A 21,251-nucleotide genomic window follows, 5' to 3' on the forward strand; every position below is an offset into this window, starting at 1 on the left:
CACTGACTATAATGTAAGAAAACTGATTTTCACAAGTGTCTTGTACAAATAAACTACTGCAGCAGTTTATAGAGATAGTTGGGTGAGACAAGGGCCCTGAGTACACAAATTTATAATGGCTGAGTGGTCATTCCACACTGTCACTGCATTACAGAAAAAAACTGGATGTTTGTCTTGCATACAAATATGTAGTACATTAAAAACACTGAGACCTTTTTTTTCATTTTTTTTTAATTACATTTGGACCTTTAAGAAACATATACCATCAGATATACCACTATTCAGTAAAAATCTATTCTAGTTTTTGGGAAGCTTATGTGTCACAAACTATCTTGCTTCTAGTCTCCAAGACCTTACTAAGAGTTTATCAAAAAGGTGGGCTCTGATCTATGGGATCCTGAGCCTTGAGGTTTTGAATGTTCTGATTATTGTAAAACAATTTCAAGTGGATTAACTTAATTCCCAGCTGTTTTTCTTCTGGAATGGGCTAATCAGTTTGAATTATCTAGTCCATTACAAGAATATTAAATTCCTTGAGCTTTGTGATTTATTCTTCTTTGGAAAACCTGGTAAAAAAGTAATTTTTTTTCTATACAATAAGGATAGATTTAGCAGAACATACCTAGTATTAATCATAACAAAAAGCAGTATAGATAATGTATATGTGCTATGTTCACTTTAATGACCACTTCATAAGTAACTACTCTAACTATGGGGACTATTTCTGGATCAGTAAGATCCAAGTGTAGTTAGTTGCAGGCTACACGCAGCTTCTTAACACAACTCTTGGTATCTGACATTGATTAAAAGGAAAAAAGGGTAAGTGAACAAACACATACTCATACATGATCACGTTTTTAAGAAGCTACCCTTTGCAGAAGTAAACAAGAGAGGAGACTTTCAGGAAGCTACTGATGGGGATTGGGAAGGTTTAAAGCTATGGCTTTGGTAAGCACCCCAGTGAGCTGTAGGAAGGCATTGTAAGAGTAGATTCTGCAGCATCAAAGGATAATTCTCTAAAAGAGGTGGGTGTTTTCTCAATTAATCTAAATTCTGAGGCTTTCAGCAGTTGAGGGCTAGAAACAAGATCCAAAGAAAAGAGCCATCTTCACAACACTTAAGAAAGGTGACTGACTGTGCCATTAGGCTCATGATGCTAAATGGTCCAAAAGCCTTTGGTGGTGTGATATGGGCAAGAAAAAAAATTAATACACAAACCACATAACACCATTAAAACCAAAAAACATTTTTTCATTTAAAAAAGTATTTAGAACACACAAAACAAGGCAACACTTATTCTTTTTTCTCATCTTCTGGTATGGGATCTGTTGGTGGCTCCTCCACTGTTGCACTGTTGCTCTCCGAGCCAGTGTTACTATCACTGGTTCCTTCCTCTGCCATACTGTCGACCCCCTCCTGCCCACTCTCCTTGTCCTCAGGAGTAGATGTGCCTTCTTCACCATTCTGTTGGCTCTCTGTTGTTTCTTCAAGGTGTGTCTCCTCTGTAATCACACATTTGTCACTGTCAGTTCCAAGATGAAATTTTACTCTAGTTATGCTGACAGTATACAGCTATGCTGTCCAATATAGAAGCCACTAGCCACATGTGGTTATTAAACCCCTGAAATAAGCCAGTGTGACTAAAGAACTTTTAAGAATGTTGGAACAATTTGGGTATGAAAATCTACTTTTTAGCTGTAAATGAATGAAATTTATTAAATAAATGCAGATCAAATACTTCCGATGAAAATTTAGCTTCTGAATTGAGATGTGTTGTGTATAAAGACTGTTTAAAAAAAGGAAAGCTGATTTTAAAAATGTTCCTTCTGTGTTGAAATAATTTTATTTAGGATATGTTGAATTAAATAAAACATTTTGTTAAAACACTTGTTTTGCTTAACTTTTAAAAATATGTCACTAGTAGAAAATATAAAATTTCACATGTGACTTGCATTTTATTTCTGTTGGACAGTGAATGAGAGTTAGTCTGTAGTGCTATGGATTAAACGAGGAGAAAGCAGTTGTAGAAATAATATAAGGTTGGTCTTTTAGACACTTGGTTTAAAGTCATGCTGGGCTGTTTCCTGTAAGAAATTAAAAGCATGAGGTTTTAGCTCTAATAGTCTCAAACGATTTTCTTCAGGTTTTTTCCTTGAACTAGGAGGACAGAATCTGAGTAAAGACCTGCAAACCTTAAGCATAAGACATGCCCCATTCATAGATGCCAAAACAGAGGCAAAGGACTGAGTGTTTGTCTAGTTGCAAAATTAGCAAAAATCAGTTATTTTAATTTTCAAGCTCGTTTTAACCACAAAAATGTGCTCATGCTCCAAATTCATTAAGATAAAAAACACATTCATACAAAACAGAGACTCAGATAGTGAAACTTAAAATATGACTATTTCAAATGTTAATCTGCTGGATTAAATTTTGCAGAAATACCTGGTAAAGATATCTATATTCCATTACATGTTTTCCAGATGGTTGTCATTTGAATACAAAGTATGACACTCGGAGGTTGTCATCTGAGTACCAAGTATGACTACTGTCCCTCCCACTTCTTGCAACGATGCTCCAGGAAGCCTTTGGTTTTGTTTTCCATAACTACTTTTAGCTTAGTCCTGTTTACACAGTGTACTAGGCAGTGTTAAAACAGTGCTATGAGGTAAGGTGATCTCAAAATTACAAGTGATGATCAATGTAATCAGTACTTTATGTAAGTTTTATTTATACAAGTTATTTTTATTTTTTTTTTACCTTGAGGGATGCTTTTAATCAGGAAAATCAGTATACCTAGAAGTAAGGGTTTTTCTAGGACAGAGCTGGCAATTTTTTTCTGTAAAGAGCCAGATAGAAAATATTTTAGACTTCGTAGGCCAGGCAGTTGTTGTTGCAACTACTCAACTATACTGTTTTATCCCCAAAGCAGCCACAGACAGTATGTAAACAAACAAGTGTGGCTGTGTTCCAGTTTTATTTACAAAAACAAGTGGTGGGCAGGATTGGCTTACAGGTATTACTTTGCAGAATGCTGTCCTAGGGCTGTCCTAGGACACCAAAGACAATTAATCTTAACAGTAATAACCACATCTTGATAAATAATGTAAGCATTTAAAGGTTAAAATGTTGAATGTCAGTATCATGTCAAATTTAGTACTGGGAATCACCCTCAGTGGCAGGTACCAGAATACTTGCACTTAGAAAGAAAAACCTAAATTAAAGACAGCCATACAAAATCTTGGCACTGTCTTTGCATTTGTTGCTAGTGGGTTACCTGTCTCCATTGGAATGTTCTCATCGTCTTTCTTCTCCTCGCCTTTGTTGGCTGCTTGTTCTTCCTCAGGAACAATGCTGCTCTGACTGCGCTCAGCTTGCTCTGCGGCCTCCTTCTCCCTTTCCTCCTGCCTTTTGCGGGCCTGTTCCTCTGCCTGTGCAATCTCAGCTGCAATTTTTTCCATATCCACTTCTACTTTCAGACCACACAACTAATCAGAAAAAAACAGAACTCAGTAATGTTTTTTCCTTATAATTTTTGAGCCAGATATATTCTTTCAAAAGTTGGTTTTCTTGCCTATAAACTATATATATATATCTATACACCTGTATATGTGTGTGTGTGTGTGTGCAAAAAAATGTGGTTCTAGGTCTTCTCTGAAACTCTTGGGTCTACAAGAAAAGAAAGCAGCTCTAGCAGTTGTATAATATAGGATATTCCAGAGCAGCTGGTGAGGCAAAATAGTGAAAGTTCTGGGGTATACATAAGGCTTCCGTTTTACATTTTGGGCTACCAACTAGATTTCCTTGTCTGAATGCAAAGTGCAAATTATAAATTACATTTAATGAAGACATTTGATGAATAAATCACAATAAAATGGAAGTAATTAACGACTGTATGGGAGTTTAACATATCAGAGGGCTCTAGCATTTATAGGCCTAGTAGATATGCGTATACTCCATGATATTTCAAATTTATTGCAACTTTGCCAGAGAATGGGAACAACCTTATAAAAAAAAGATCTTATAGGTTATATAATAAAGTTAGCCCTGTTTCAAAGTGAACAACATTCGATAAAAACACTATTTTGGAAAAAAGAATGAGGAAAAATAAAGTAACACGTATAGTGATAAAAGTATAGTTAACATATTAAACAGATACCCTTTTAAGTTCATTGTTAAATGAATCTGTGCTTTCCAGGAATTTCCTCTTCTTCTCCTGGTGCCGTTCCTCTATTTGAAGAAGTTCAGCTTCTAGTTTTCGCTGCGAGACAGGATCAGGCTTCATAATTGTGTCTCATTTTTTAATGGTCCATAGTTTCAAACAGTGTACCAAATAATGTTTTGAACTCTAGATCATTTATTACATGAGTCTAGCTAAGATTTAAAAAATACAAAATGCAGCACAAAGAAATGATTATGATCAATAGGTAAATGTTAAAGAATACTGTTTCAGGCCTGAGCAATTTGGAAAAAATATTTAGTATAGCAGTAAAGATTGATAGGATGCCTCAAAATTCTTAAGTTCACATGTATTTCTTAACAAATATACTTTCCATTACAAGGTTCTATATTACAGTTTTTAATGACAAACTTATTAAACATCTGGGAAAGGTCCACTTCCTTAAACCTCTTCTCCAAATCAGGAACAGGTTAGATTGACATATTTAACAGGTACATTTAGGCATGGTGTAGGAATCATATCACCTGGGATTTGTGGTATAGGCCCATTTTATTGAAATGAATGTTTTATGACTTTACCTGATGAACCATTAAGGACTGGACCTGCCGTTTGAGGACCTGCATTCTAGCTGTTGTGACAACTGACCGAACGTCTGGCACCACACTCTCACTAAGAATTTCACTGATGAGGCGGTGGTTTCTCTGGAAACGCGCGGTGGCTGTATGCTTCATTGAAAAGCCATCATCATAATCTAGAGTGAACAAATTGTTCTGGAAATTAGGTCACCAGTAACCATAAAAAGGAGTGTAACAATGTTAATACTTAATTACCAAGGAACTATGGCCCTCGCTGGCCTAACAAGTGGACCCGCCCAGCATCATGGGAGCACTGGGGCAGTTACTTGATAAAAACCATACAGAGGACGTAATGTGTTCATTGGCCAAGGTAGCAATTTATCGCAGTCTTTTAAGTGATAATGCTGTGTCTGAGAAGGATTTGGTTAAAACATAAACGAGATATAACATGTCTCTTCTGGCTTCGGAATCAATGTGAAGGCTGTATGTGATGGCAGTAATTGAAATGCTGCCCAATGTTTCACTCTCTTGGTAGTAACTTAAGGCATTTAACAAGCCAGCTGTTGTCAGTGTGTAATGGTATGACCCAAGTTCATACAGTATGGGTCTGGTTTATATGCTTCTGTTTCGTTTTGAGACAGAATCTCCCTCTTGTTACCAAGGCTGGAGTACAGTGGCCCAATCTTGGCTCACTGCAACCTCCAACTGCCAGGTTCAAGTGATTCTTGTGCCTCGGCCTCCCAAGTAGCTGGAATTACAGGCACATGACACCATGCCCAGCCAATTTTTGTTATTTTTAGTAGAGACAGGATTTCACCATGTTGGCCAGGGTGGTCTTGAACTCCTGACCTCATGTGATCTGCCCATCCTGGCCTCCCAAAGCGCTGGGATTACAGGTGTAAGCCACTGCGCACACCCTATAGGCTTATTTTTAATAGCTATCTAGTGTTTCCTTAATCTCAGTTTTTGCTCTATCACCTTCATAGTTTTTCATATATCTACTAACAGCCTGTACTATCGTTTACTTAATATTTTTCTTTAAACTAACTCACTTAAAAAAAAAAAGAGCTTTCTCTTTAGTAATACATATTAAAACAAATGCTCCTCTCTGAACCACTTAATCACCTCAGTATCCCACCAGACAGGGAGGAACCACACTTAAGAAAACCTTGTTACAGAGGAAACCCTGTTACAGAGGCCTATGTTGTGCTGCTATGTCAGTCTGGCACCTCCCTTATTGTCTGGCACTTATGTGGTTTCCAAAATTCTCATTATTATAAATACTACAGCTAAAAACTGTTGTTTTTGTAAAAAGTTAAAAAAATTACTTTTGTTTCCTTTTGAGTAATTTCTTTAGGAAATAAACTTCTGAAATTAAAACTATTGGGTAAGATACAGTTTTTTTAAAACTCTGTAACCTTTCTACTTTTTAAGAGTTTTTCACCTTTAGGGTTATATATGGTACATCTGTGCTACATCTAAGTTATCTGTTTTTGTTGTTAGCTTTTGTTTTCTTCTTTCATTTATATGGCCCCAGTGTTGACCACAGATGGGGACATAAGGTCTAAGCAATTTGGGCTTGTTCTTCTTTGCATGTTAGTCATCTGCTTCCTTTTTTGGGGGGAATGGCTTCTCTAGTTATGATCTAATTGAACAGCTATTTATCTTATGACAAAGACGCTCTCACTGAATAAAAGCCTTCATTGTCTTGTGTGGATAATTGCATGTGCCCTCTTTTTTTTTTTTTTTGAGACTGGTTATTGCCCTGTCATCCAGGATGGAGGACAGTGGCATGATCATAGCTCACTGCAGCCTCGAATTCCTGGGCTCAACTGATCCTCCCACCTCAGCCTCAGTCGGAGTAGCCGGGACTACAGGCACAAGCCACCATGCCCAGCTAATTTTTAAGTGTTCTGTAGAGATAAGGTCTTGCTGTGTTGCCCAGGCTGGTCTCAAACTCTTGGCCACAAACGATCCTCCTGCTTCAGTTTCCCAAAGTATTGGGATTACAGGCATGAGCCACGGTGCCTGGCCATGTCTATCTTTTGATAGTCCTCTGTTAAAGAAGTCAGTAGCTGTTGTACTTCATGCAGATGCCACCTTTCTCTTATGTACATTTGACATACATTTCCACCTCCCAAGTATTCCTCTTTCTAATCATTTTCGTACTGGTATGCTAAAGACGTTCTCATACTGGCATCTTAATTGCTACCTGAACTTACTAGCAACTTTAAGACCCAATCTTAAAGTTAAAAACATAATAGGCCCAAGTTTGAGACTGTTTCTGAGTGAATTTCTTCAGTCCTTCTCAGTGTTCATGGTGTTAATGAAAGCTTTAGTTATTTTCTACTTATGTTGCTAGCCTTTGTTTCCTCTTGTCCTGACCTCCATCCTCCCAATATCTGTAGACTGGATTGTCTTCTGTTTTTTAGTTCTGTATGTTTCTATTGCATTAATCATCCCATTTGAGTAATTAAAGTGTGAGGATGCTAGTGTGTCTTTAGCACTGCTGATTCTGTTTAACATTCAATACTGCTTCTATTCCATATTCTATTCTCTATAGTATTACATTCCACTGTCTGTATTTATGAGAACATTTGACAATATTCCAGTACATTATTTTAAAAAATGACTTCTATTTTTCCCCACTTTTATCAACTTATTCTTGTCTTCAGGTACTATTATTGCTTCCTCCCTCATTGATATTGTCTTTAAAGTTCTTATAGCCTTCCTCTTTGTTACCGCTACTTTAAGATGGGATCTTAAATCATTTTTCTGATGTTCTTGTCGCTTGCAGCTAGAGCTTCTAACCTTTTGCACATCATAGCAGTACACAGAGAAACTATTAATGTTTATACAGCACACTAGATACGTGGTTGAGTGCGTTCACACTGCAGGTGGCTATCTCTGGGTCTCCTTGCAGCTTCAGACCCTGCCTGGCTGCACAAGACCAGAACAATCAGCACACCTGCTAACTACTCATACAGAATGGCAATTAGGAAGCTCTGCCATTCGTGTGCATGTATAAAATTTGTATGGGTATACCCTCATGTACACCCATACAAACAGTAGCATGAGCTATATTTATACATTCTTATTGGATTTCTGAATTAAATGGAAAGGAAACTTCATGTTTCCACATACTCATTAGCTTCTCCCTTAATAGCCTTTAATTCAGCGAATTTAGTGAACCAATAAGAAAACAGGATATAACTAGAATGCATTTAGCTTTTTAAAAGCAGATGAGGCAAAATTCTGATTGTGATTTAAAAACCTTTCATGCATTTTGAGTACAAAGATTTTGATAAACAACAAATAATTTTTGCTATTTTCTGCACTGAAAAGGATATTTCTTTTTCTTGTGGGAAATTCACATACAAATCTTACTCAATATAACCAAAATACTAAGATGATACTTAAATTATGCTTTCTTTTCCATTTAGGATAAGAAATAAAAACTTAAGAGATTTCTCATATCTTAACTCTCAGAGAAAGCATAAACAAAACTCCACTTTTTTTCTTTTACCATCTGGATCTTCAGCAGGCTGAATGCTCATGTACGGTTCTCCTTTCTCCATGCGAGATTGTCTCTGTCGACTTTCTTCCTCTAAAGCAGCTTCTGCACGACTTTTTGCATTTATGTAAGCAAGGTACGCGGGGGAATTATGATAGGCCTTCATAGATTCATTGTACTCTATCTGAAATTCAAATGTTTTTTGGTTTTATAATTAACATTTTGCAGGTTATAATGCAGACCTATGTTATCTCACTTGAATATCAAAAGATATGATGTAAACAGGGTGTTGGGATAATTATCTTCTTTTTACAGACAAGAAATCTGAGGCCTTGAGAAACTGACTTGACTCAGGTAGACAGAGCCTCAGTACTGCATCAGTGTTCTGACCAAATCTTATGTTTCTTTTATAAATAGTAAGCCAATGTTTATGTACTTTACACGTTATCTATCCCACTGTGAGCCCCTACCCTACCTTTTCTGCTTCGTATTCGTTTAAATATTCTTGTTTTTCTTCATCAGTGAGATCTCGCCACATGCCACCAATAATCTTGCCAATCTCCCACAACTTTAGGTCAGGGTTGGAAGCCTTTACTTGGTCCCAGACCTTAAAAAGAAAACAGATGAAATGTTAATACTGATGTCTAAACGTATAGACCTTTAAAAATACTTTTTAATATGGAAACTTTTAAAGATAAAAAGCAGAGAAAACAGTATCAAATTTCTATGTACTCATCAGCCTACTTCAACAATTATCAACAACTGGCCAATCTCAAGTTATCTTTGCCCTACTGGATTATTTTAAGATAGATCTCAGACATCACGTCACTCACTTATAAATACTTCAATTTGATAAGCAAGAATATCTCCAATCACTACAGACACTTAAGATGAGTTACTTCAATAACATAGTCTGTGTCTCTAAAAGTTCATGTGAATTTAGAAGTGCTTAATTTGCACAACACAATACATCATATTATCAAATACAATAGTCAAGATCAAAAGGTTTAAAATTTCTAGACAGTGGTTATAATGCTCTGCCTTTTAATAAAGATATTGGCTATATTTTTTTATTTTAAGAGTAATGTAGGCTCATCACCAAAAAAAAAAAAGGAAAACTTGAGGAAAAGAAAATAAAAACTACCATAAGCTTACTGCTTAGAGATAATCATTGTCTTCTGTGTTTTCCCCCTTCAAACTAACATGTGGTTGCTATTATTTTTATAAAAATGAGATATTAATTCATGTAGTCTTGTAGTCCTCCTTCACTTAACATTTTCCTCATGTCATTAAATATTCTCCAAAAGACATGACTTTAATGGCTATAGAACATTCTATCTTAAGGGTTTTAACAGTTTATTTAATCATGCTCCTCTTGTTGGATTTTAGTTCTGGAATTTTGAAATCAGAACTAATTGCTTTAAAAACTATATTTTTTTGGACCTTTCTTCTGAATATGCACAGAAAAGCTGGCTAAGCCAATTTAAAATTGGATGTTAAGCAAAGAAGAAGCAAAGAGGAAGCAAAGACAGTGTCCTCACTCCTTTCCAGGTCCTAAGCACCTACCTTTCTGCTGTACCTCATGTAGGGCATCAGCGGCTTATCTGGTGGCTTTGGGGGTTTTGGAATCGTGATACCAGAGGATGCCTACAAAAGAGTTAAATACATTCATTATTCAACTGTAAGGAGTTCACTGGCAAACTGAAAAGAGAGTCCCTTAAAAAATTCTAATGCGCCTTTCTTCTATTCGTCCAAATATTTTCTCCACTGAAAATAGCTATCACTGCAAATTCAGAAATGTTCAAAAGAAAATGACTTTAAGCACATAATTTTTAAATGTTTTACTTAGCAGTTTATTGCCAATGCTTTGACAACCTGGCTGCAAGAACAAATAAAATATTACACAGTAACCCATACATTGAAAATATATGGTTATATATCAACCGTCTCACATTCAGGACATTACCTGGTACCCTCTTATTCTGCTCAATTACCATTACACATACAGTCAACACTTGATTATCTGCAGCAGGATCTGAACCCTTAACACTTACCATTCTCACACTGTCTACAGGGGCCTTAACCTATTAGCACTAGGAATGTACTTCCCAACACCACCACAAAAACAACTTCCCAGGTTCAAAAATAAAAACAATTAGTGAAATAACAAACCACCTTACCTCCTTTGCCAGGCTAGAGATTTTATTTCTCTTAAGGTTCTGTCTGTTACCTAGTGGTTTTCTTGTAAAGGGGAATGAGAAGTGTGAATTAAAAGTCACACCTTGTTTTGTCCTGAGTCCTAATCACAGTGTAAAAGCAAACAAGTTTATCAGGAACAGAGAAGTGGCAGATATGGGGCCTGATTACGTTATTTTTGAGGTCTTATATCAAGAAGCTCCATTCCATTAAAAATGTTCAGTTTTATGGGAAAGACAGAGGAAAAGGAAAGATGTGATGTACAGGAAAAGAGAGACAAGAAAAGGAGGGGGAGGGAAGACTGAAAAATATTTTTTAAAAAGGTAAAGCAAAAATAGGTGAGAAAATAAAAAAAGAAGGAAAGAGAAAGATAAAGTGATCAGTTTTTCCTACAGTTTAAAGTCTAGGTGAGATTCCAGACAGCTTCTGGTAGACCACCCAGATAACACCCATCTAAAAGTATCTGTTTCTGAATTTTTTAGTCTCCTCTTAATATACACGACTGCATTTGATTAAAGACCCAGAATAAGAAAAATCATTGCTATTTCAGACAATCTGCAAATTTTCAGGAGATCTCTGATATTGACTCTCCCTGCTAGGCTGGAGAAATGAAGTGTTGGCTTTATTCTAATTATCAAAAGACAGGATTGGCAAATCCTTATAAGAAAACTAAAGTAACATTTTGTTCGCTTCCCCTTCTGTTGTTGCTATGATAAAACCCCAGAGATACTCCTCCACTCTGGGCTGGGACCCCAATCATAACCTTATTTTTCATTTGAGGGCTCAGGGATTAGCATGTTTGTGTCCTTTTCCACTATGATCAAGAAATGTTTCCTCTTCCTACAAGGGTCTCTCTCCATCCCTATAACTCTACTTCTTCATATATGAAGTTATTAGAAAGCATTTCGCCTTGGAAGCACTATTTTCTCTCTTTCCATTCCTCCCATGCATTCTTATCACACCTCATGCTAGTGCCCAGGTAGACAGACACTGTTTTTGGCCAGCAGTGGGTAAGAGAGTGAGATGGCCAGGGGGCATGCAAACTGTCAAAAGTGGTGGGATGGGCAGCCAATAAAGGGAAACCTATATCAGGGTCTGTAGTTCTTTCAAGGGGAAAGCGAATTCCTATAAGACTAACCTTATGGATTCAGAGGAACAGACACACAAAAGTCTGCTTCTTCACACATAAAGTTACTAGAAAGTATTTCCAACTCATATCCAACACAAACCTTCAGAATTCCATGAAATAGATTAGAATAAAGTTGGAATTGTGCCCATAACTGAGGGGGTAAGACCACTGTCAAAATTTTTTGAAATTAAAGAGGTAAAGAATTCTAAAATGCCTACGCTTCCGAGCTTTAATATGAATTAAAACACTTTAAAAACGTAGTAGTATTTGCTCTTTGATATTTTTCAAAGAATCACATTTTATATTAATGGAATTGCTATTTCCCCTCCTTTCTCCCAAAGAAAGGTACACAAATCATCTATATATTGAGACCAGTCAACTTAACAACAACAACATCAACAACAAAAACCCAAACTAAAAAAACACCCCAAAACAATAATAAAGTTAAATTCCAGATGGTTTTCAGGATAGTAAAGATTTATATCATTACATACCTCCAATTTATTTAATGTCTCAGACAGACATCTTTCTACAATGTCTTAAACATTTCTTTAAAAAAAGTTGAACATACTTTAGACCCTTTCTGGATAAGATTCAATTAGAAACAACCACTGTTTTGCTGTGCTGTAACCCTCTGTCAGATGTGTGAAATGTCAAAATCTGTTGTTGGCTCTTTCAAAGGCCTAGGGGCTATGCTTTTGGAGAATGTGTTTCCATTTTTGAACTGTTTCTTTCCTTGCTACTATCAGGAAATCCACCTCTAGCACCAACTCTCTTTCCAATTTTCTGCTTTCAATTTCCAATGGGGAGGTGGGTAGAACTGTGCTTACAAAAGAGCAAGGTCCTAGGAAATCTCCTATGAATAAAGTTCATGATTTTGTGAAATTTATCTTGGCTACTCAGTTTTTTATTGTTGTTTCTTTCGCAATTCTCAGCTGTTTCTCTAGCAGGAACTTATTTAAGAGCTTTCTTCTGGGACAGAATTTCTATTAATGTACAAAAATAGGCTGATTTTAAAGACATTTTTGTCTCAATGTGTTTTCACACCTGTATTTAAGAGAATGCTAATCATCATCTGAATGAAGAACTGACTAGGAGTGAATTCCATCTTGTAGCTATCATAAGCACTCCAAAAGGTCTCGACATGCTATATAAAGTATTTATCGTCTGAGAACTACCCAAGTATGCTGGAGTCATCAGGGAAACCCAATGTTCTCTACAGCCTACCAGAAGCTACTGGACAGGGCTTCACAGATTCATTCCTTGAAAACCACTAACGCAATCTGCACACAACAATGCCAAACAGGAGCTTCTCCTCACCCCCAAAAGTAATGTATAACTAGGGTCATAGTAAAATCAAAATGCTTTTATTATGGTCAAAATCAGAGCCATCGAGTCCTAACAGCTTAAACTAGATACAGAAAGCAGGGCAAGTAGTGTAAAACCTCCACATTTTCTAGGCCCTTCTTCATACAGCAGTTTGATTATACTTCAATTTGGTGTTAAGAGGACAATAATACAAAGTAAATCTCCACAAAGGACCAAAACACCAAATTTTCCATGCCCAACAACTCTCTATAATTAATCTGCTATGTAGCTAGTGTCCACGCCAAATGTTTAGTTCTTAACATTCGCCAAGAAGGAATGGGAAGAAGCAGATGAGTGACTTCAGATAGGGAGTGCACTTTCTCTTTCTAGTCTCCATCGAACAATCTCACTTTTTTAACAGAGAATCCCCCACAGCTACATCCAAGTTAAGAGCAAAATGCTTACACAAAACCAAAAGACAAATTACTGTAATATTAATCATTTCTATTCCATTAACATAGATAATCAAGAGGTGACTGTATAGAGCCATTAAATGCAATCATTCTTGTTTATTGCCCGTGAAAAAATTGCTGTATTAACATTAAGATCCATGATTGATTCTTTTCATTGTTTAAATTAAAATGTTCTTTATCATTTGAAAACCTTGCCACCCATTACACTTGTGAAACAACATGTTTAGGCCAGGGAAAAACATGTATTGATGCACATAAAAATTGTATGCATTTCACAATGCATACATACACACACTTTGTCAGAATTCTTTTTCAGATACCATGAAATATGCATGGCACATAAAACTTGATATGCTTATGAAGTACAAATTATGCAGAAACAATGAAAAATTTAGACAAACAAAACCTATCAAGCTAAGCAATATGCTTATCAAGATAGACATTCATTTGATAGCTACAAGCTTTCAGTTCCAGCTTGACTACAGGGTGAGAGGGCTTTTTTGAAGTTACATTAATATAAGGCACTTGTTATTTATGAATACAGCAAACAAAAACCAGGTTATTAAAAACTTTACAGCCATTCTGGGTTGTATAAATTCTCACCAACACTACATTCCAATGTAGTATTTGACTTTTGGATTTTTTATCTTTAGTAAGTCATTTTTATAATTATTGGTGTTTTTTGGCGCTTAAACTTTTTTGAATGAAATTTAAGATGATTCTAAACTAAAAGCTTTGAAGTGTATCATCCAATTTTGATATTTTAGGCTGATCACTTAAATGAAACATCCTAAGTTTCAGAAATCCTATCTCTTATACTAAGGATTAGAAATGCACTTCTCGTTGTACATATCTAGTCTGATACTTCAAATTAATTTCATTCAACCTTCATTCTGCATTTCTTTGAGGTGACATTAAAACGTTTTTCTCTTTTTCACTGTAGAGAAATGAGTCTCAGTTAGAAGGTCAACTATTAAATCCAAAAGACAAATAACTATGGGTAGCGATTCAAACTGGTACACCAGCCAAAAGCTTTCCAGCCCTGAAAAAGCCTGGTCTGAAAGCCCAGCCTCTACTAGAAACTGAATCCTTGAGACTAATGCCAATCACCTTATAAAAATGAAAAATAGTCTTTATGTCAAAAAGGATATTTTTACCATAAGAAATTCTGTTTGTTTACATACAGTATAAGCATCAAGTGCTCAAGGCTTTAACCCTACCAACCACCAAACAGAATGGATTTTTCTTTTCTTCCATATACATTCCAGATCTCACTATTTATTTTTTCAGTGTGAGATGCTACAAAGAATGTTGAAAATAGTCAAAAAGCTAGGTTAAAAAAATTTTTTTTAATGGCCGTGCTTATGATTCAAAAAGACCTAATTTTGAAGGTATTTCTGGTCAATTCCAGTTGTTTGCCGGATGCTGTAATAGTTGATTCTCCTACCGTGACCCGGCTGTTGGTGCCCGGGTTCCCTCCCAGCCTGTAGTTGTTGTAGGCGAGATGACTGTATGGATTGTATCCCACAAACCCTGGTGTGCTGGGCATTTGCTGATGGAAACAAATGAGACAAAAACACGAATGAGAAATGAGCTCAAACGAGGAAAACACAGAAATGAAAAATGATCTGCATATGGCATGCAAAAGCAACCTGAATTTAAACAAGCAATGATGTGTTGTAATTGTTCTTTTTTTCCACTGAGGAAATTAAATATTTTTCTTTCATTGAGAAACCTGTCTGCAGTGTCTTTTGGTTGTTTTTCTCTTTCTTTTTTGCAGGGGCCGGGGGTGTTTGTGTGACTGTGAATGTGTGTTTTGTTTTTTGAGGTAAGCAACACACTGAAGTGTTTAAAACATTCAGGATTACTTTATGGTCAACAATAGGATAAAACAACTTAGCAATATATGAAGACTGAGATAGGAAGGCTTGAAGTGTGATAAACTAGAACTCTGAAAACACTACATGCAAAACAAAACACAATTTATTTGACATGTGGATGCCACCAATGTATTTATCTACTAAAAACAAAAACAAGAAATGAATCTGATTTCAACGACAGTTTTAAATCATTTTATATAATGTGAGAAATGAGAAGGGACTCAAATCGGGAAGCCAGAATTTGTCAATTGAAAAGAACATATGTTGGATTTGATGGATGTCACATACATGATTTAAAACAAAGACTTGTAAGAAATGCATGGATTTCATTCTGGGGTACTATCTGATCTTTTTAACCCAGTCATTCTTTTATAGGATTTCTCTTCCATCTCTTCTTTGATCCATCTTCCACAGGTCAATCATGAAAACATTTCTGCATTTTGTCTCAGTGTGAACTACTTTTCTAGTTTATAGACTTGAACTTTCTTTTTTCATCTAGTTTCCTGATAGCTCTCACCCTTCCAAAATACAACTGCTCATTTCAGCAACAGAACTCTTTGTTTTTGTGAATTATGTGTTGATGTAATCACAAATGGGCTCTTATATAGCAGTAGCCTTGGGGCTAATACAATGACACTCAATGTTCATGAGAACCAAGGCATAATGCATAGAAAGAATATTGTAGAGACAGACCAAAATTAGGGTATTTTACCTTGTAAAACTCAATCAAAATATGTGACAATTTCATTTTTACATGCATTTAACAATATCAGTCTTTAATTGTAAATATAAAATACACTTAACACATTCCAACTAAGCTGTAGCTGTTACAAAATAAACACAATTTCCTAAAACATGCCGCTGCACATATCCTTAGTACCCAAAAGAAAGACATTTAAGCTGATATTACATTTGATACTCTTTAGGAGAAAAGAGAACGGCTGATCAATTTCTAGTCTATACAGTTAGAAAAGACGCAAATAAAGCATATTTAAGTAGGCAAAACACAGTTGAAGTATCAAAGGCATGAAAGAAGTGTATATTACTTGGAGCGGTACATTTGGGTGGCGGAGGTGATAGTGGAGATAGTGTTGGTAGTGGTGGTGATGGTGGTGGTGGTAGAAGTAATGGAAAGAAAAAAGGAAGGAGAATAATTCATTTAGTATCCATTCTGTTGGATGTTTTAATCCCTAGTCTTCTATATTTTGTGTGTTAATGTGAAACTATAATGACACAAAAATATAACCAAAGAAAGGCAAAAAAAATTCCTTTTTACGCATAATAAATTATAAGGGGACACTTGGTTTTTGAAATATTTTAATCTCAAAAAATCAAGTTTGTCCTCAAGATATGATACATTGTCAGAGGCAGTATTTTTGTCAAAATGACACCTTCAAAGGTAGCATAAATAATAAGAATCACTGTTCAACATTATGAGGCAATAATGTTATAAAAATAAGGGAACTAAAAAAAAAAATGGAAAGCAAAACATTATAATTATACCATTTCCAAAGCTGAAGTACATGGTTAGCTCTTTGAGGTCAGAATCTCAATTGTTCAGCTCCACCTGTATAGCCACTAGCAGAATGCCATGGAGATGGTCATAACAAATGTTCTTTGATTTAAGAAAGAAAACAAACCAAGCACAGGACTTTATAGTCTACTGGAATTAACTTTAGAGCCTGTATATGACACAAATTGAAATGAGAACATATGGTACAGTATCTCTTTTTAAAAGTATCTCACTAAAGAAAAACAAATTGTTGATAAGTGTAACTAAAATATATATCTGAGGGTTTGTAAACATGAGTAGTTTTTTAGCGGAGAAAACAAAGTTACACAAGGACCTAATTAGTAGTGAAAAGTAGACTAGCCTGAAATTTAGGTGGTAGGGGGTATGGAAGGAAGGATTAATATTAAAGAACTAATTTTGTAGAATTTGGTCATGTTAACAGTGTTTTTTAAAAAACAAACAAAACCCCCCCTCCCAAAAAACCAACAAGGAAGCCATTTCAGCAAGACCTGAACAGTTACTGCTAAATCTGTTTTGTGGGTTGGAAAATTATTTTACATGCTGACCAAGCTGGGCCAGAGCTTGCTGGTGAAAAAACACGTTCACAACTACTTAAAACATATATACTTCCAAACCAATAAAATATAATTTATGGAGTGGAGTAAGATTCAATAGCAAGATCTGCCCCATAGACAATGAAATCTTTACTTGAACAGCTTGAAAATACTTACAATGAGTGCAGTTTCAGAAGCTTTATTGTTTAATATGAAAATTTTATAGAGAGACAAGAAAGGAGAGAAAAACATAACCAGTTGAAGGTTAGGTTTAACAAAATAGCCAGAATGAGCATTCACTCAGTAACAACTTAAAGACTCTTAATAGTGAAGATTAATAAGAAAGAAATGGTAAAACTTTCACTTATTTCCCATTTACAAAGAAAAAACAAAACAAACTGAGTACAGGAGGTTGGAGTTTTACAGTACTGTTTCTTTAAATGTTGGGGTTGGTTCAAGGAAAGATGCAAATAATTATTTTATTTAGTAGGAAGTGCTTTCTTTTTTCTTTTAAGCTGAATTTCATCCTGTTGCTGTGATGATTGAGTGACTGTCACTGGAAGACATCTGGGTTTTTGTATCAAGGCCAGACTTGGCTATTACATTAACAAGAAAATTAAAACTTACTGTTGCAGGAGCTGGGGTGGGAGGTGGGGCATAAGATGGTCTTTCTGTTTGAAAGAAAATAAATAACTTCTTGTAAACAACTGAGATATAATACTATGCAACAAAACTACCAATGGTCCTGTTTTGAAGAAAAAAAAAATGAGAGTATTTTGGAATTCCCACTTGCTAGGGCATTAGTCTCTTATTAACATAGATTGATAAATATAAAAATTGAAACTTACTTGACATTTTGGAAGATTAAGTTCTCAGTTCCTTAAGAATGAATCTGAGACACTAAAATAAAAAAAAAAAGGAAAAAAAAAGAGAATCAAAACTCAGCAAGCATACGAGAATGTTTTCCTCATGAATAGGGTAATTTAATTGGTATTTCTGAGTAAAATTACTTCACCTTAATTCCTAGTAATTATGCCTTTTGCATATTTTAACTAGTTCTTATAGGTCATTTGGTTGATTAGAATTAAATGACTAAAATAAAGTACTGGGGATATTTAGAAATGTACTTTCAGGTTTTTTCTTGTGATACTAAGCTACCTCTTGTATGGAAAACATTTTGCTGATGCCATGTAAACACTTCATCAGACTGATACAAGGATGAGAATAGAAAGTGATGTATTATCAGGGTCCAACCTAACAAGGCCTACCAGATACTGACAGCTCCTTCATCAGCAACTGTATCATGCTTTTGGGATAACCATTTTTATTAAAATCAGGCAGCATTTTATTCCTGGAAGCAGTGCAAAAGGTAATTGGTATGACAACGAACTTCGCATTCTCTTATAGTGGTAAATAGCTTCATAAATGCTGGGAATAAATTTTGAGAGTCTACCTGAAAAACTTTCATTCATCATTCACAGCCCATTTCAAAATTTTTCTCCTCAATGGAACTTTCTTGATACATTACCTGGGCAGAATTAACTGCTCCCCCATCTGTATTCCTATACAGTTTACACAGATCTATATTATTATAACTTTTTTTTAACTTGTCAATATGGCTAGATTGTATGCTACTTGGAAACAGGGACCATGTCAGGACCTAGCTCAATTCTTAGGAAATTTTTTCCTCGTATTACCAGCTCACAACATAACCAGGTACATATGAGCTTGTTCTTTACATCAACATACATCACAAACAGTGAGGTACAAAAAGACAAAAATTCATCTTCAGAAAGAAGGCAAATAAACTTCTATGACTATTGGAGGTATCTGCAACCAAACTTATGTGGAACAGATCCGATTTTTCGCTTCTATTATTAATTTTAAGGAAATTCCCTGGAGCATAAGGAATGAGTCCTGGTGTGGAAAGAAACAGTTCATTTTCTCAATGGTCCAACCTGAGTCTTTCCCTCTTAAAGAACAGTCAGAAACCTTTGACTCTGGTGTGGATTTCCTTTCTGCTCACATTAAGGGAGCTGTCAACATCCAGCAGGCCTCGCTGCAGGGGACCCTGACAACTAACATAAGCTCCCTGTACGTTATACTTCATTGTTAATACTTTAAAATTATTGCTCTCTTTTGCTAGAATTTAAAATTTAAGAGTGGGCTTGTACATTTGTCCACCGTTGGATCCATCCTTGGTGCCTGGCATAAAAATAAATACCCGATAAATATTTGTTCAAGAAATACTTTACACGGGGTACGCTTATGACACTATTTCGCTTAACAGTCACAAGTACTTTATATGTACAGCTATCCCCATTTTACAGATGAAACAAGGGAGTCTCGGAGAGTTTAAACAACTTGTCTGAAGCCATATGCAGCCAGGAAGTGCCAGAGTTGGGTTTCAAATCCAGGCCAAACTATTTCAGAGCTCTGCTCGTCTCTGTAAGCCACACCGTGAGTCCTCAAGTCGCTGCCTGAATCAATGGGGGAGGCTTCTGCCCGGGGGGATGAACCACGGACCTGCCTTGCCCACGGCTTCCTGAGGTCGCTCTCTTTGTCTTGGAGAATGTATTTTACTAGCAGCTCCCCTAAAACGGGGTATTCACAGGTGCTTTGACCAATTTCGGGGGACTGGCCTTGCATCCAAGGAGGGGGCCCCAGATGGGACTCCCTCCCAACCCTCGCTCTGCTAGGCCTCAAGGAGGCCGCAACCGGCTCCCGGCTCTGGCCCCACGGCCAAGCCTGAACCCCAGCAACCCCCGGGAACTCGGGATCCAGCCAAGCGGGGACACCACGACTTGCACCCACCGACCCGGTCCGGCCCACTTGGAAACACTCACCCGCGGGCAGAATAAGCGCCCGCAGCTCCGGCTTCGCTTCCCTTTGTCCCGCGCACGCCCCGCCCCTCGCGTCCGGAGCTTCCGCACTCGCACTTTCCACACTCTTCTTAATTTTTTTTTTTCCGGGCCCCACCCGACTCTCTTTAGAAAAAATAACCCTTCTAGTGAGGATGCGGTGATGCTTAGCACACTCAGGGATTTTTTTCAGGCCCCAATGGATCCTCAAAACTCCCCGAATTTAGATATTTTCCCAGCCGGGCGCCGATTCGTCACGGCGAAGAGGGCCGAGGAGACCCAACCGCAGGATAGGCCTGGGTTTAGCGGTTATGAGGAGCGGGAGTCGCCGCAGCGACCGAGGAGGTGGCGGGAGGTGCCGAGCCTTGTGGAGGGGCTGTGGGGGCCGCGATGGGAGACGGCGGGAGGCGCTCAGCGAGAGGCCGCGGAACCACTGTGGTCGCGCGCAGCTCGGCCAGACTCTGGCTGAGCCCGCTCCCGGAGGGGCCCTCCCCGACCCCGGTCTTTCTTTCCTTTCGGCTGTGGGTCAGAGTCTACACTTCACTAAACCTGGGATGGAGGCGTGGAGGACTTGCTTCGCGGCGTTTGCGTCCTCGCAGGCGCCTCGCAGGGCTTCCTGCCCTCACGGCGGAGTAGTAGCTTTGGCGAAAAGCAGTACGAGTTCTGCAGTTTTTCCAAGCGCTTTTAGGGTGTAATCGTCCCAGGTTTCTAAGCCAAGGCCCGGAGAGATTGACCCCCTCGCAACAGCTTGTGTGTCCTTGCAGCGCCGCGGGTGCCACTTGGTCTCTGCCCCAACGCTGCCTCGGCTTCTTCGGTTCCCGCCAGCGGGAACGACCGTCCCCACTTTCAGTTGAAACTCATTTGTCCTTCCGGATCCAGCTCAGAGATCTCTTTGTGATGCCCTCCTGGAACTTCCCCCCAGTAATCCTTCCTTTGTATTCCCGTGGCTCTTTGATAATAATGGTTGGAGTCCTGAACCCGACCCTTTGTATCGGACCGTGTTTGTCATTTCCAGTGCTTTATGAAGGCCTTGAAAGCAAGGTTCAGCCGTCTGTATTGGTCATCTTCCCG

The 21,251-nt window shown here is 37.4% G+C and overlaps 1 protein-coding gene across 4 annotated transcripts; it reads right to left on the reverse strand.

The window, feature by feature from the left end:
• Window positions 1–223: 223 nt before the first annotated feature.
• Window positions 224–21,033, reverse strand: SMARCE1 (SWI/SNF related, matrix associated, actin dependent regulator of chromatin, subfamily e, member 1). Of its 4 annotated transcripts, none has more exons than XM_009251801.4 (11): window positions 20,166–21,033; window positions 18,168–18,219; window positions 17,947–17,990; window positions 14,820–14,924; window positions 9,833–9,913; window positions 8,742–8,873; window positions 8,279–8,450; window positions 4,756–4,928; window positions 4,157–4,258; window positions 3,275–3,485; window positions 1,231–1,502 (listed from the first exon to the last, which is right to left on the reverse strand). In XM_009251801.4, the coding sequence occupies exons 2-11, from the start codon at window positions 18,172–18,174 to the stop codon at window positions 1,294–1,296; spliced, it is 1,236 nt and encodes a 411-aa protein (XP_009250076.1). In that variant the 5' UTR covers window positions 18,175–18,219; window positions 20,166–21,033; the 3' UTR covers window positions 1,231–1,293.
• Between the last annotated feature and the right edge of the window lie 218 nt (window positions 21,034–21,251).

This window comes from Pongo abelii, chromosome 19, assembly GCF_028885655.2.
Source record: "Pongo abelii isolate AG06213 chromosome 19, NHGRI_mPonAbe1-v2.0_pri, whole genome shotgun sequence".
Taxonomy (NCBI): Eukaryota; Metazoa; Chordata; class Mammalia; order Primates; family Hominidae; genus Pongo; species Pongo abelii.